Genomic DNA, 16,404 nt, shown 5'->3' on the forward strand with positions numbered 1-16,404 from the left:
TAAATGTTTTCTAGGATGAAGCTAGATTGCCTTTTAATGCATTTTAAGAGAATTTAGTACTACTTTTTTTACATGCAGTAAAAAATTCCAACATAAGCTTACTGCTGCAACAGCTCTGTTGCTTGCTCAGTTGAATACTGTTACCATGGTAACTTTACAGGATCATACACTGGATAAATTTCAAAGACAAATTTTCATGTCTTTGTGTGTGTTTTTTTTTTTTTTTTTTGCTTGGGAAAAACACACACATCGAGCAAGATAGTGTTAAAATTTCTCATAAGAAATTTCAATTAGAACTGAAAGTGGAACTTGCAGTTTACGTAGTTAAACAGTAACATTTTTCTTACTGCTTTGTCATATAGAAACCTTGCCAAATCTTAAAGTTCCCCTGYCAAAACAAAGATGATTTATCTGAGCATTTGATTTTATTTTTCAGAATGTTTTTYTCCAAGAAAAGAGATCAGCACCTTTAATCAGCTCATAAGTTGATCACCTACGGGCAGGTATTTAATTGCCAATTGTTTTCCCTACTTAAAGACTGTAAAAAATCTACCCTGGAAAGCTACCCTTCAAAACTAATCAAAASTCTAGTAGCAGCAAATATTCAAACAAGAAAAGGCACCCCCCACTCCAACTCCCCTGGTTTAACCTTCCTACCAACTCAACTTTGTTAAAGTGCATGGAAATTAGATAATGAACTGAGACAATTTAACACTGGAAATTGACTCCACAGTCTAGGCAGCACAGCACAACAGCAACCCCTGCAAGACAGTTTAAGTCTATACAAACTTCAGCAAGAATTCCTCGGTACTGCTTATTTTAAACAAGTCTCACATTCCAATCTCAGTGACCAAAATAAATTTTCTGCTGTTTTGCACTGCACCTTACTCAAGTACAAAGACACCCTAACTATGAGGAAGGCTACTTGAAGACTATTACCAGCTCTTAAAGCAACAGTCTTGTTTTAACTTTCAAAAGTATGTGAGCACAGCTGTTATCTATTAAATTTCAGATAAAAGTGTGTTAGAAAGACTGTTCTAATGCATTCTGAATCTAATATAAACTTCAGTAATCCCATGTTAGATGCTAACTCATCAAGTTTCAGTTAAACTCCAGAGAACCCTGGAGTAGTTGTATGGCTGCACATTCTGATCATATTTCCCCTATGTAAGGWCAAAGGACCCTAGGAACAGCAAGATCCAGTAAGTAGAAAGAATATCTTCCAAATGAGGCTGGCAGACCATTTTAGAGCATCTGTCAACCACTGATCATTTTTCATTTACTAGAATACTGACATATATTCCACTAAAGTTATCAGTAGATTCATTTAAGACCTCAGTACTCTAGAAAGCTTTACTTACTTTGGAGTACAGGTATTCCAAGCTTCATTCTGAAAGCTGCCTTTTTTTTTTTCCATAGGAGTCTAGCCAAGCAATCTCAACTGGGTGCATGATATCAATAGAATACTGTGAGGAGGCTAAAAGATTTCTCAAAATTGCTAGATTTAATGACAGCATCTCCCAATTGTGATACAGGTACTAATCCTTAATATTCTAAAGCATCAGGTTAATCTACAATCTCCAAGCTTTCTACAATTAGTGACTTAGATTCAAGGGTAGTGGCCTAAACATTAATGGGCCATAGAGTAAGCTCCAAGTACAATACAGCTATAAGAGTCAATTAAGATGCTATATAGTTGGTGCATTTTATGGAGAGATGGGAAAGTAGTGGTATTCACATTCTCAATACTAGGATTGAGTACAACAGGAAATTTCAGAGTGGATCATCTCCTCCAAAGATATTAGCAAATGCCAAGATAGGGCACTGTTATAAGTGGATTAGTAGAAAAATGGAATTGTGCTACAGAAGACTAGAATAGCAATTTGTTGAACCTATTCTGTTTATTTTCCTACACCACAACTGTGGCAGGGAACAAGACCTAATGAAGAAGGGCTCAGGTTTTTGACCATAAGAAAGGTAACTTATTTTCAAAAGCTTGCATTAGTTACCGTTCACTTCAAAAATCAAAGTAGTTACAAAAGACTTACTATTTCCTCATACAAAGATGACAAAAGAGAGGACTTTTCAAAAGCATCTCTAAATCTCTACCACCATCTGGAGGATATACTGTGAAATATTAGTCCTACAAAACTGCGAGTAGACTTGTCCAAATAGATCTAAAAAAATCCTTTAAGTTCTTTAGGTTTAAGCTGGAAGTGTATGCAAGTTCAAAATTTACCAACAGGCATTCTACTTTAAAACAATCTGATATTTTGGATAGAACCAAATGAGAAACCTAGCCTTCTGTAAACTAACAAATAATCTCATATTTGAACTAGAACCGCCATCTACAAAGCAGGTTCTGTAGATCTTACCTTGTATTAGTTTAAGAGCTAAAGTATTCCCCCAAACTCTTAAAAGTACAGGCAGYTCTTTGGGTATTGTTGTATCTCAAATTATGTTTTGCTTTTCCCCAATAACCATGAGACCTGAGTCACATGATTCATTTATTAAAATCCCAAATGCTCTAAATTAGSTTTGAGTCTTAATGGTACTTTAAATGGAAGGCAGAAGTAGAGTTTTCCATGTTAGAGTAGTGAAAATAAAGTTCAACTTACACAGATTGACTTGTGTGTTACAGAGTCTTTTGACATATCACCCAAATCTTGAAGCTTGAGTCTGAATCAATTATACACTTGTTCTAATTTGAGAAAAGACATTTGTAGTCTGACAACTACTCCCAGCCTTCTAGGTGAGGAATAACAGTCAGTTTAAGCTGTATTTTTATAGAAGTTTACCCTATCAGTTTCAGATCTATAAAAAAATGTTCACAGAAGAGTTCAAATGCTGTTTACATAAGGATCTGAAAATCTGCAGCTGTTAGACAAGCCATTAACAACTTAAGTAAAAATTAAAATTAAAGTTATATAGCTATTCTGTACTGAAGTCTTCATGAAAGATAAGCTAATATTTAAAGTTCACRTTTTCTGAAGGTAGGTGTGCTTATCACTTTTGGCTTTAGACTTCACTCAGCATAAAACCACACATTCTCAGTCTATTTGCCTGAATATCACTCTGGCAATATGCATTTCACATTTTAGTRCAAAAAAATCCTACTATTTGAAATTAAGTATTTTTTGATCTGAAAAATATTCAGAAGAGCTAATAATCTTTCTTTAAGGAGAAAAATTTCAATTGTTAGGAAACTTAATAGGTAACTATTGTTTTGATGTTGGTAGCATTGGCTGAGACAGTATATTTAAACTGTATTTTACAAAGCTACCTCTTAAATACCTTCATTAATAATAGATATGTTTATAAGACAACTTTAAAAGTTTACAAGTTTACAAGAAGTTTGGTGAATCTTACTAGATTTGACTTACCTTATCCTAGAATCAGCTCCTTTATACTCATTTACAGTCGCTCTTAGTTTGAATATAGTTGCTGAAGCTGAATACTCTCAGAAAAAGTGATGCAGTAATAGTTGCACTGACTTTACATACAGTAGGCAACTTTTGATTGCCTCCAATGTAAAAAGCTGCGACAGTGCTATATGYTTAGTGCCATAGAAATATGAAAACCAAGAGTTTTCCCTAATGGATCTATAAATACACATACACAGAGCAAGTGTTCAGCTGATTATACGACAAAAGCCATTAGCCTTTTCCTGKATTGTCTTCAGTATATTTGACTTTAAACAGGGATCTTGAATGTAAGAACTTCATCGAAGGGGTCCAAGTGTAAAACTAACATTTGGCCAAGAAAAGGAATAATCCAGTATGATACCCAAAAGCTTCATGACTTAATGCCTTCACTTGAAAGAAKTRACTTCTAATCTTTCAATTAATAGAAACTATAAATACTTACTGTAATATCCATAAAGTACAGTGTCTTCAATTTGTCTTGAAACATTAGCATCAGCCCAGTCCTAGCAATAAAGGATAAAAGCATTTTAAAAAAAGAACACTTCAACAGCATCCTTAAAGAACTGGAAAATTTGCTTTTATGAATTGCTTAAGTGGTGGGCACTAAGTTTGTTCATCTTAAACCCTGGAGTCATAAGTGGCCCACTTTCTCCCTAGATACCATGATCTGATACAGTTGCTTCAAGCATTAGCATTCTCACCAACAAAACTAGTTTTGACTGGAAAACATCTCTTAAGATAAAAAATGAAGAAGTTAAAGGCCTGTTTTGCAGCTCTTTAGGATATGCATGTAAAGCATCAATGGAAYTACCCAATGAAGTGACCAACTTGTTTTAGGTCAAAACCCCACAAACATAGGTAGTTTTATGCAAGTAAGGCTGATACTGGAAATTGATAAGATTGCAGCTCCAAAACACCGAGTTTGGTATCTGCTTAACTATCTCAGCTGTAGAAACAGGGTCACAAGCTGGTTTGTGAACTTGMGCCAGAAGTCAGAAAATCAAGACAAGTGTTTGGCTAGCTGTGACTAGAAAGAGCCAGAATCTATTTTACGAGTAGAGACTGCTTTGCTAGGAYTTTACATTGAAAAAATTGACAGTTTAAAAATAGCCATGCATATTTGAAAAACATCTGTTTCTACAGAAGTCTAGATACTGATCCTATATAAACTCTCCATGTTTCCAGTATTTAATTCCTGTTCAACAGGACTGAAAAAAAAAACTAACAGTATTTTATTTGTTACAATGTTACAAAAGGATCACTCAAAACCAAAATAGATAAAAAGACTACTTCTAAAAAGTTACCGGTGAACTGTTAGCAGTAGTACAAATAAATGTGAGTGRAGCATACATGAATAAGTATAGGATAGTTTTATAAAGGAAAGATTTTAAAGATATTACAGACCAGAAGAGGAAGTAGCTTTGGAAGCTACCAAGCATGTTGTACTAATTCCCACAGTACATTGATATTTGTGCCTAAGGTAACTAACCACAAACAGTTTATCCACAGATTAATAGACACTAAAATTTGCAGGGATGTAGCAGCAGAAATACAAGAATAGCAGATAGCAGACTAAATACAAAGACTGTAAGCTACAGAGCATAATACAAAGCTAACCTAAGCCATCATCATCTCTTCAGTAGAACTATTAGTCTAAACTAGTTTGACAAAGGCTTGCATCATAAGCATAAGAGTTATTTGATTACTCTTGGACACTAAAAAGCTCAGACATTAACTGMACTTCAACAGAATTTCCAGGTCCAAGTACTGAAGCTCTATACAGACTAGCAAAGGACAAACTGCTTTCCTGCAGCTYCTATCCAGTGTAACATGCTGATTAAAATGCTAGAGTTCATTTTTAGAAATTAGCAGATAATCCTTTTGAAAACTTTTGACACAGTACAGAATGCAAGTGACCTATAAAGGCATTTAGGACTTTGATTTTTAGAGTTCTTCAAACTTAACTGTACCAATATTATTTGATGAAGTCATCTTTTTTCCAAAACTGAGTTACATAGCAGTTCTGGGGAATTGTTTTCACCATTAAGGATAAGCAACYTCAGCCACTACCTTCAGCTTAAATTGCAGGAATAGCCCTATTTTTACCTCTTCAGCAAGAATCCCAATACAGACTAAAACTAAGCTATCCCAGCTCTGCTGAATTCTAGCACTGTACAGCAGAACARGGGAAATAATTCTAGTTGTATCGAACCCATCAAGAAGGCTGAGATTCTTGCTCCCACTTACTGCCCACCAGGACTTACTGATTCAGGGAAGCTTGACAGTTCATAGCATGATCATTGTCAGCCAAGCTCAAGGACTGCATCTGGAGGTCTAAGACTGCTTGTACATATGTAATCAGTTCTGATCAATTCTACAACATACATAAGTCTTTTGAGGGACTCTGGCTACTTGCAGTCAAAGTAATTGTCCAGAAGCAACATTGCACATGCCAACACAGCAGAATTAGTTTGAGTGGGGGGATCCAAAGCTGCTTTCTATTTCCATGTGTCATGTCTTTTTCTGGGGGGGAGGGGGGAGGTGAGAAAGGACAAGTTCAAACCCCATCAACTGGGGTGTAGAGAGGCATAAGGCATGCACTGTTACATAAAATACATAAGTGAGCAAGATCTAAGATTGCACAGGATAGCTCTCAGAGAACTGAACTGGAAGTTCTTATATGACGTTATCTCCTATGGAATAGGASCTGGATGATACGTAACAGTTCTCCTGAGAAAACAAAAATGCTATCATCTTAAGTTTAGTACCATCTTCCTTCACGTTATACAATAAGGTTTCCAGTAAGTCACTTCAAGTGAAACTTTTAAAGTTTACTGTCTGAAGTAAGCTGGGTGGCATAACCCAGTTGGTATTTTTTGAAGAAATACATGCACTTTTTGGTGTTCAAAAACCAAGAAAGGATGAGCTTCCAGACTTAAAGGATGAAAAATATTTTAGCAGAAAATACAGAAGTTACTTTCATAAATCTTTGCATCTTTCCTATGATGAACAGTAACATTCAAAATCCATGCCAGAAGAGAGTAAGAAAAGTAACAGTAAAATCCACAGTTTAAGGTTAAAGTGGTACAGGCACTTTGAGAAAGAAGTACCTGATAACTGGAACTTATGAGTTTAACTAACACACCAGAAAAACATTAATAAGATTTAGAACAGGAAACAAAAGTAGCACTTAGAATTCCAACAACAGATCAGCTTACACATGTAACATGTTACTAGCACATTAAGTAGAACTGTACTTGTAAAACAGACTAATCTAGAAGCTCTTCAAATGAGTTCTAAACTGAGTCTGTTTTCCTCTTCACTTGTTAAAGCCAAGAGGTGATAAAGTCCCAAGTGTTTTAACTTCCATGAATATGGGCACATTAAACTTGCAAGAYACACAGGAAAAAGCTTCAATGCACAATAGATTAAGGTGAAATTTCAGTCTTCAATTGAAGTTTAAGATATGAAAAGATGACTCGAAATTCTCTAAGACCAGCAGAATTTTAGTACTGCACTGTTCTGCTGCATTTTGTTCTAACAACTTCTTTGAATAACGTTGGTCACTGAAACCATTACTTTCAAATTTTACCTGTTTAACCTGTTCTAGTTTACTGAACATGCATCATATTAGCTTTAGAATACTTGAAAGTGTATTGCATTGACAGGTATGTGATCAACAATATATTTCAAGGATGTGTAAYGAGACCAATGTCCTGAACTATTACTGTAGCCATTCCTTAACACAAAACAAGTTATAACATTCACAAAATTCAAAYAGTTACAAGTGTTAAAAGCATATTAGTACAGTGTTGCTACAACACTGATGTAAACAAAGTTAAGACAGCTTTAGTTCACCCAAAAAGCTAAAAAATAAAAGCTTCTTCTACACACAGATGCAGAAACTCTTATTTTAYCCATGCTCTGGTATATTTAGTCAGCACAATTACTACAACTCTAGAAACTTAAGACAAACATACCTTTAAATCTTTCGAAAGACTTCACTGTTATCAGTTAATAAGSACTCAGTTCTGACAAGAAGCTTTTAGTTATGTTTGTGGAACATTGAGAAACACTTGTTTTCCCCAATAACATGAACAGAATAYAACAGAAGTCACTAGGAACATTYTGGACAAGTGTTGTCATATCATATGTAATTTCTAGTCAGAATAGGAAGCATAGTTCCAGTCTAAGTGTTTCTAGGCTTCTTTCTAGAAAATTTAACATTTCCTGTAGTCTTTTAGCAGCTATACAATAAGCTTCCAAAAGGCTTAGTAGAATTATACTATCTGTACATATTGTACTGTATTACCTAGTCTATATTGTACTATCTTAGTAGAACTGTTCACAAAAGTCATCTCCCAAACATTCTGTAAGTAGTATCTATTTAAGGAGACTATGGATTCTGACAGCTTCTGTTTAAAGGAGGAACACTGATCAAGCATAAATCCATTTTTGTGGGGTGTTCAATCTAAGCCAGACCAAAAGTAGTATCACTGGCTTTTAATTTCATAATAGCAAAATCCATACATTTCAAAACCCACACATTTCARAAGAGTTGTGCCCATCTCCCCTGCCTTCTGCAGTCTCAACAATGCAGTAAGAGCAGAACATATCTATGAAAGCTTCCTTATTTCAAATTTGTCTTTTTGCTGCAAAGCAGGATCAATTTTTAATTATTTGAGGTTCATAGGTCAGACATCATTAAGTCTTGTGTTACTAAAGCAATCTCAAGTCTTTAAATGAGAGTGGGAKTTTCTGTTCATGGAGTGTTATCAAATCAAACAAGCTTTTAGATCAAGCAGCAGATCACCTCCAACTAAAGTCTATTGCACAAGCAAAACACTATCAAACGAARACCGCAGAATCTTTCAGGATGAAATGTTGCTGAATACCATCAAGACTTTCAAGCTTGTGAAAAAGACTAAGAAATCTTTTGACTAGTACTAGCACTAACAACTTGTTTTGCTTAACAACTCTACAAGCACACACAAATCAAAGCAACCTCAGCTTCTAGAACAGATAGTGTTACAGTAAATTCCATCACACATGAACAAGCAAGTCTGCCAGATCCCTGGATTACTCCTTTCCTAAGGACTACACAACTAGTGTACAAAACTTTCTAACCTCAGATCTGCTCAAATCTCTTGCCATAAAAGCACTGTAGCACCAATCCTTAAAAGAAGTACAGTGAYAGAAACCAACAGGTACCAGATGCCAGGAGCCACTGTTCATAGTGAAAGATAGACTTCATACACTAATTGGGCATTCAACTAAGACAGAAGACATTATCATCAAAATGGACAGAACCACAAAGTGAACCAAGTCTGGCCAAGTTATGGCCCACACCAAAGCAGACTTCAGAACACTCAGTGGAAAAAGGATGCAGAACAAGCAGCTTTAAGTACATGCATCCAGAAAGCAGCATCAAGAACAGTCATCCGTCTGGCTACTACACTTAGGATAATCAGGAATGCCAAACCTTAAATCCAGGACACATCCTGCTATTTAATGAAGGTGCATAAAAATCAATGAGCACTCAACAAGCACCTGCAGTAGTCTGACAAGCCTTGACTTCAATCTAACTTCCGCCATTAGTACAAAAAGATTTTCTGTGAGTTAGGTACAAGTTTGTTCAAGAAAAGCTCTCGAAACTCTCTACAGGTTGACAGTAGGATCAGACTAATAAGCCTGAAACAAAAGTCCACATAGAGTATCTTTGAATACAAGTTGAGAATCCTTGTTTCTTTTTCATTCTGACAGGATTCAGCACTGACACTGGAAATTAATGGGGGGATGGAAGAGTAGAGTATGTACAGCAAAGAATTGTTTACCCAGTATCTGGATACCTACCACTACTCTTTTTGAATAAGAATCTTTCAACTGGATGTTTTGGAAGCTTGAAGAACTAACTTTATCYAGTAAGAACACTAGCTACACCTGCTATCAGGAAGTATTTGAAGCAGATCCAAAGAACAAGGTAAATAACCTAGTGAAGACTTATTCAGCTCTGGCTTTCCAAAACAATTTATTCTTGCCAAATTCATGGGCCTTCAGTAGGTCCCAGAGAGCACCTTAGAGGAAGTGAATAGAAAGGGGCAATCTCTTGGAAATATTGAGCCCAAACTAGGCCATTCTACCTGTAAAGCAAAAGGAGAAAGGAAGTAAACACTACCCAGGACATGGCCAAGATCTTCAGAACTCATGTCAAGAGTTACCAAATCAAAGCTATGTTTAACATGTAGGTCCCTGTGGTTCTGACTTCAGATCACTCTTTACCCAGAAGGTCAGATTTCAGGACTCCTGTTGGTATAAAGTGTATTAGTAGTCAGGAAGACCTCATTACTACTACAAAAAAAAAATAGAAACTCATTGAGCTGAACCACAGAAATGAGAATGAATTTCTTCAAGGTTGCATGGAACTTTCAGTTCAATATTTAGAGACAGGACATCAGAACCATACCACCCACGCATCAGGAAGTGACTAGGGCAGCTGTGAAGTCTCAAAAACATACACAACAGTACTGTAATGAGACTGATTTTACAAGTAGCATGGAAGCCTGCTGCTTTCAGGTTATTATTCATATCACAGCATGTACCCATTAAAACAGAAACATAGTTTAGAAAAAAAAAAATCAGTAAAGTACACAGCATTCATTCTGTTAATCTTATTTCCTTAAATAAGACAGTAGTGACTTTACTACCACATTTGGCCTATTTCCCTCCAAGATTTCTCAAATCAAAGAAYGCATATGTTAGCAAGTTAGGTCTCCAATTCTCTCCTTTTGATGCAAAATTCCACTTCATGTCTAGGACTTACTCAGGCATTTTTCAGCTTGGCCAATTCAAATCATTTTGGTGGCTAGTTAGATTATCATTCCCAGTGATCTGCAAGCATCCTACTGAAAATATGAAGTGTCTTCCAAGTTCCACATGCATTTGTTATGAACAAATAATGTTTGAAGATAAAGTTTAACCAAAGCATTGAATAGCTTTACTCTGTTAATACTTAGCAATAACATTACAAAAACATGCCATAGTTCAATTCTGAAAGCCTCTTATGACTTAAATTTGCAAAAACTCCAATCAAAAAGCATTATGCTGGCTGCAGGCTAGTTTCTAGACACTAGCAAGGTTCCAGGACCTGGTTTCACTTTTGGGAGTAGGTAGAGTAGGCAGGGAACACAAATAGTACTTGTTTGAAATGAGCACAGAATCAGATTCATTTAGTCAATGAAACACTTACCACTGACCAGTTAGTGAATCAAAATTTCTGAGGAATATGCAGCAATTCAATGTCTACTTCAACTTTAAACACAGGACTTGAGAAAAGTAACAATATTGTTAAGTTCAAGGTACAGGTACCAGTTCAGCTGTAGACATATAGTAAGCAAACCTATGCTTTTTAATTACATCTGCATTTATTCTACTACTAGATAATGACTTTGTCTTGACTACTGCTGTGCTAAAGAATCTAAATAGGTAAAGGAAATTAGTAAGACTATCAATTTACTCCTCACATCTTGTTTAAACAGCTTCTCTGATACAATGTAAGGGTGCTCTGAGTGTAACCAAAAAAATTTTGCCTTTAGCTGGATGTACTGAACAGCATATCACTTAAGAATGAGTTTATCACAAGTATTCCTTGACATACAAATCCATCATAAGAATACTCTTTTCAGGCTATATTAGTTCAAGATTGTAAAGCACTAGAAAGAAGCTAGGTAARGAGAGGAGTCAGGAATCTCCATCTAAACCTCAAAATTGAGAGCGAGACTTCAACCACCTTCTCTAAGTGGCAAAGTTACCTAAAACTGGAATGTAGAACTATTACAGGTACCAGACACTAAGTGCACTGCTATAAAACAAGACATACTGGTACTCAAGATTAAGTCTAGTGTCCTGCCCACTCATTTATTTCATAGTCAATCCCTCACCACTTTCATGTCTTTCCCTACATGAAATTAGTAGCCTCAGAATCAAAAATAGGTTTTCACAAAAAGGAAGAATGAATATAAGTTCTTTCTTGCCATCTCCCTGCAGAAGTTGCTTAGAACTATGAACATATGCCTAAAGACAAAGAAAACTACTTCCAATAAAACTAAAAAATGCTTGGAATCACTCCCTAGAACAGATGCTGGAAGACCTGCATGTGCATTTGGGATTTGTTTAAAGCTTCTGCATTAGAAAACTTTCCTGAAGAATCACTACTGTGTTGTGATGATGCATCATCATTGTAATTGTTCATGACAATCTTGAAACATTACATATCAGTTTGCAGAGCAAACCCCCACAGCTTATAAAGACAGTAGTTCAGTTAAGGCACTATCAACCAAGAGGTTACTGTATTTTCCATTCCTTCAGAGTTCTCTGGCTCTTCCTGCTTAAGTACACACCCAATAGGTTACCTCAGTGTCCACATTTAGATAGATTTAGACCAATACAGATTTACCATGTCAGTGCCTCAGAACCAGAAGGAAAGCTAGCAAAAAGAACTGAAGTAACGTTCTGATGCAGATAGGCAATCCAGTCTGCTCTTCAATAGCACCAAATTCTGTTCTAAATCACTGTGTTATGACATAGAATAATACCTAGAAGTTGGATTTGAAGCCTAAGGATGATAATAAGCACTCATTTTAGCACAAAAGCAGAGAATATAATGCTCAAAAAGAGCTAGAATTTGGGAAGTCTGACAGAAAATATAAGTGAGCACTGAAATCTAACTCAAACTAGATATACTCTTGTATTTGCAGTGCTAGTACCATGCCTCCTAAGAACGTCAAGCAACAGAACAGGTATTAACAGTTTTAAACATTTGTATGACCTAAGGTAAAGCAAGATACACCCTCTTTCAACATAATAAGAATCACTTTTCCTCAAGTAGTTATATTTTAAAACAGGCCAGTACCTTAAATGTACCATTTTGGTTTTTCATATACGAAACCAAGAAGATGTCCACTGGTAATAGTGCTGATGAGATAAGAGCAACTGCTAGTGCAAAAATAGCCGTTATGGTAGAAATTACTTCGCTTTCCCGTCGACTCTGATACTTGCGCACATAAACCCAGCAGAAAATGAGAATAGCCTGAAATAAACAGAAAAAGATAAAGCTGCATGAATAGGATGATAGAAGTCAGCTACTTAAGTTGGACCCTATTATTGGCACTGATTACCAGGAGAGCATCAACACACCTTTTGAGTCTTTTCCCAAGGGCCAAGGGAAGCTCCCCAGCCCAGAGGGGGCCAGGAAGGCAACAGAGGGCCAAGAGAAGCTCTCCAGGCCAGGCTCAGTACAAGAAAGAAAAGGGCCAAGGAAGCACCCTGGGCCCAGCTGGGAAGGGAAGCAGGGAAGCACTCCAGGCCAGGGTTATGTGGGGCAAAGGGAAAAGGTGAGCAAGCTCCCCTGGCTGGCCTTGGGCAGGGGAACTGCAGGCATGGAGGTGGGAAAAGCCAGGGCAGTGCCGACCTGTCCGCAGTCTGTGGAGAAGCAGCAAAGAACGAGTGAAGACCTGTGTCAGCCTCCAATCGGCCCTCTATGGCCTTTCSCCCCTTCTCCCTCGGCAAGCGGCCGGCCGCCCGGGAAGCCCGCACCAGAACGGCCGCAGGGAGGCACTGGCAGGGCTGGCCAGCCCGCCTGAGAGGAAAGCAGGACCGCAGAGAGCCACTTCTTACCAGCAACGCGAGGCCGAAGAGACACCAGCCCGTCAGCAGCTCGGACGCTGCCGCCGCCATCTTCGCTCCCGTCAGCCACTGCGGCCGGGCAGCCCCCGGGGGCGGAACCTTTAAAGGGGCGGGCAGCTCCGTCGCTATGGCGACGGTGCTAACAACCGCCTGTGACGTCACGGGGCGGGGCCGCCGGCGGCGGTTGGTTTCGCTTTCCGTCGCAGCAGCGATGGCAAACGCAGCGAGCGGTGGGCGGAGGGAGAGCCACGCCAGGCACAGCCCGCAAGRAGAAAAGGGCGTGTGTGAAAGAAAAGATACACCAAGAGGCCTACAACGATCTTAGTTGTTTGGACCCCCAATGTTTTTCTCCATTAAAGTACTTAAAACCTTAAGTTTCATACAGTTTTCAAAAATAAAGTCCTGCCCGCTACTTGGCTTCCTCGGCATGCCGGGTAGGCTTACAGACGCGGGCACGCCGCCAGACGCGCAGATCGGCGGGGCGCAGCGAGCCGAGAGGCCGCTCTTGCCGCGCCGCTGTGAGGGCAGGGCAGGGCAGGGCAGGGCAGCGCGGCGGCCCCGTGCGGGCCGCGCCGCGGGGCCCGTGGTCCCCAAGGGAAAGAAACCCCGGGGTCGGGAGGCTGGTGCGCGCGGCGGCCGCGCCTCCGCCGGGCTTTCATGTGGCGTCGGGGCAACCAGGGCGGCTCCCGAGCCGGGTGCTGACCCGCCGCCACGCCGATCGCGCGGCTCCCCGCTCGCGACGCGAGCCAGCTGCAGGCGGGCGGCGCGCGCATGCGCGATCTCCCCCTCCCCACCCCGAGCACGGAGGCGGCGGCGGGCGCGAGGGGAGGGCGGGGCTGCGCGGAGGGCGGCGCATGCGCTCTCGGCCACCGGGGTGGGTGGGGCCGGGAGCGGCTGCCCCGTGAGGAGAGGCTGAGGGAGCAGCGCTGGTTGGGCCGGGAGAGGAGAGGGGTTTGGGGCAACCAAAGAGCAGCCCGCCAGTGCCTGCGGGGAGGTCGCTGAGAAGAGGGAGCCAGGCTCTTGGCTGTGGTGCGTGGTGGGAGGAGGAAAGACAGCAGGCGAAAAACGAGCCAAGTGCATCAGGCCTGTTACAGGACAGAGCGTTTCACCACGCGGATAGTGTTGATAGAGCACGTTGTCCGGGGAAGTTGGGCAGTCTTGAAGAGTTTCTTACCTGATGACATAATGCGCTGAGCAACCTGGTTTGACTTGATAGTCAACCCTTCTTTGAGCAGGAGGATGTTGGGCTGGATGATTTCTTGGGATCCTTTCCAGCCTAAATTGCATGATCCAATGAGATAGTCCTTGAAAAGCAGTTCGGAAACAAGGAGATTCCTATAGTGAAAATTAAGAGAGAGAAACTTCTCTTTTTGGACAGTTTTACTGAGTAAATTTACCATTTATGGGTGGTTTTGTTATGTTTGAAAGGAATTAAAGGCAAGAGGGCATTTATCAAATCTCTGTGTTTATGGCATCTCTCTGTGTGTGGCAGAAGCAGAACATGAAACAGCCCTGCAGGTACTAACAAGCTAAAAATCTCTTGTATGAGTCCTGACATTTATAACTGCAGGATGATATGCACATGCACAGTTTTTCTCAAAGAATGTGTAGCTATTAATGTGTTCATCACAGAAAATATTTCCCTGGGTATCATTACTATTAAATATATAAGTTACGGTTCAAAATTATCCTAGATCCTGTGAAGAATTAAAAACTTAAAGAACAGTGCTAGAAGTATTTMTTTTCCCAAATTTGAAGTGATCTACCTTTCGAGTATATAAAGATTTTATGAATTTGACAACATTGCATACCTTTATCAATAAAATACTGAAATAGTGAATATCAGAGATGCATAACTAGTTAAGAATTAAGGCTATTGTATAAAAGAAATGCTATAGCTATATCCTGACTGCAAATCTTTTTCCTCTGTCTGAAATAGTTGTCCAAATATTTAGCTTGCTTTAGTAAATAATCCATAAGAGTAACTTTGGCATGAAAAAAAAATTTTCCTCTCTAATATGACTAAAATAAACCGTTAAGAGTTTATGCGGAGTCTATTAACAAATCATAAAAAAATTCAAAATTATATAAACAGTTTTCTCAAAGAAAAAAATACTATTTATCTTTGAGTCTTTTGTTAAAATCTTCATATATTTTGCAGTAAATTATAATTTTAAGGAAATAAGCATCACTGTCGGATGCATTCCTATTTGGTAAATATTGTTGCTAACCTAATTATATTTAGGTAAAAGGCAACCTTTTCAAGGTTTCAGTGAGAATTATTCCATGTCCTCACATGTAATCGATTACTGTAATTCATAGTTTAAAAGAAGAACTTTGATTTTTGTCTAAATTGATTTTATGGTTTTACACACTGTATAGACAGAGAATGGAGACTTAATACCATGTAATCTCTAATAGCTGTCCTTGTGGGGTTTTTTTCCATATTCCTATAAACTATACAGAGTTTATAAGCTTAAAAACATTTTATCGTATATTCTAATAACATATAATCAATAGATCTTTCTCCGGAGAACACTCTACAAATAGAATTCAGAGGACTAGCTACTCTTTTTTTTTCTTTTTTTTTTTTTCTTCCTGTTACTGGGACATTGCAGGTGTCAAGTATATGCAAAAATGTAAAAAAAAACCCATCCAGTTTGATAGCAAGGCTAGTATTCTTTCTTATATAGTGATCATTCACCTGTGCCTTTTTTCAGTGAAACTATAAACTTCAGGCCTAACAATGGTGTCCAAATGATGTGTGAACTTTGATGCTKTCTTCTGGAAAGATGAATTTCATCCCTTGTTTTGTATTCCTTGGAAACTTGAGACTCACATTCTTGGCTACATCTACACTGTTCTGTATGAGGGTACTAATGATCTATTTAGGGCTGGATTTCCTGACTCTTCACATAGTCTACCTACAAGCTACTGTTGAGGATACCTGAGCTACATGTTTCTTTGCATACTAGGGCTGTGCGTATCTTTCATAGTCACTGTAGACAACTTCCAGGACAGCTGCTGCCTGGAGTGCCCAGAGTCTACCTGCACTTGCTCATGTGAGGCTGCACATCAGTCTGTACCACCATATCCTGCTACTGCACTGCTGATGGTATGTGTCTGTATACACAGCACTTTCATTTATAGCCTTATATCACATGGACTGTTACAGGCCTAACTAGAGTTGCAGCCTCTCAGGTAATCCACAGGACTCAAAACCTGATGTAAAGGTATTGAGTAAACACAGACAACTATAATTTTTGTTTATTGTATTTCTATGGACTCAGTTCATTAA

At 38.8% G+C, this 16,404-nt stretch overlaps 1 protein-coding gene across 3 annotated transcripts in view; it reads right to left on the bottom strand.

Annotated features, from left to right (window-relative positions):
• The window catches only part of LMBRD1 (LMBR1 domain containing 1), a 71,643-nt gene extending 58,470 nt beyond the window's left edge, over nt 1-13,173 (bottom strand). For all 3 annotated transcript variants that reach the window (XM_085316026.1, XM_085316025.1, XM_085316024.1), the window contains exons 1-3: nt 13,098-13,173; nt 12,334-12,510; nt 3,868-3,928 (exon numbers count right to left, since the gene is read on the bottom strand). In XM_085316026.1, the coding sequence (XP_085172152.1) occupies nt 3,868-3,928; nt 12,334-12,510; nt 13,098-13,157 (298 nt within the window). In that variant the 5' untranslated portion in view covers nt 13,158-13,173. The remainder of the gene's footprint in view (nt 1-3,867; nt 3,929-12,333; nt 12,511-13,097) is intronic.
• Nucleotides 13,174-16,404: the final 3,231 nt, after the last annotated feature.

Source organism: Rhea americana, unplaced genomic scaffold (assembly GCF_003343005.1).
Source record: "Rhea americana isolate MKP2758 unplaced genomic scaffold, rheAme1 scaffold_45, whole genome shotgun sequence".
Lineage (NCBI taxonomy): Eukaryota > Metazoa > Chordata > Aves > Rheiformes > Rheidae > Rhea > Rhea americana.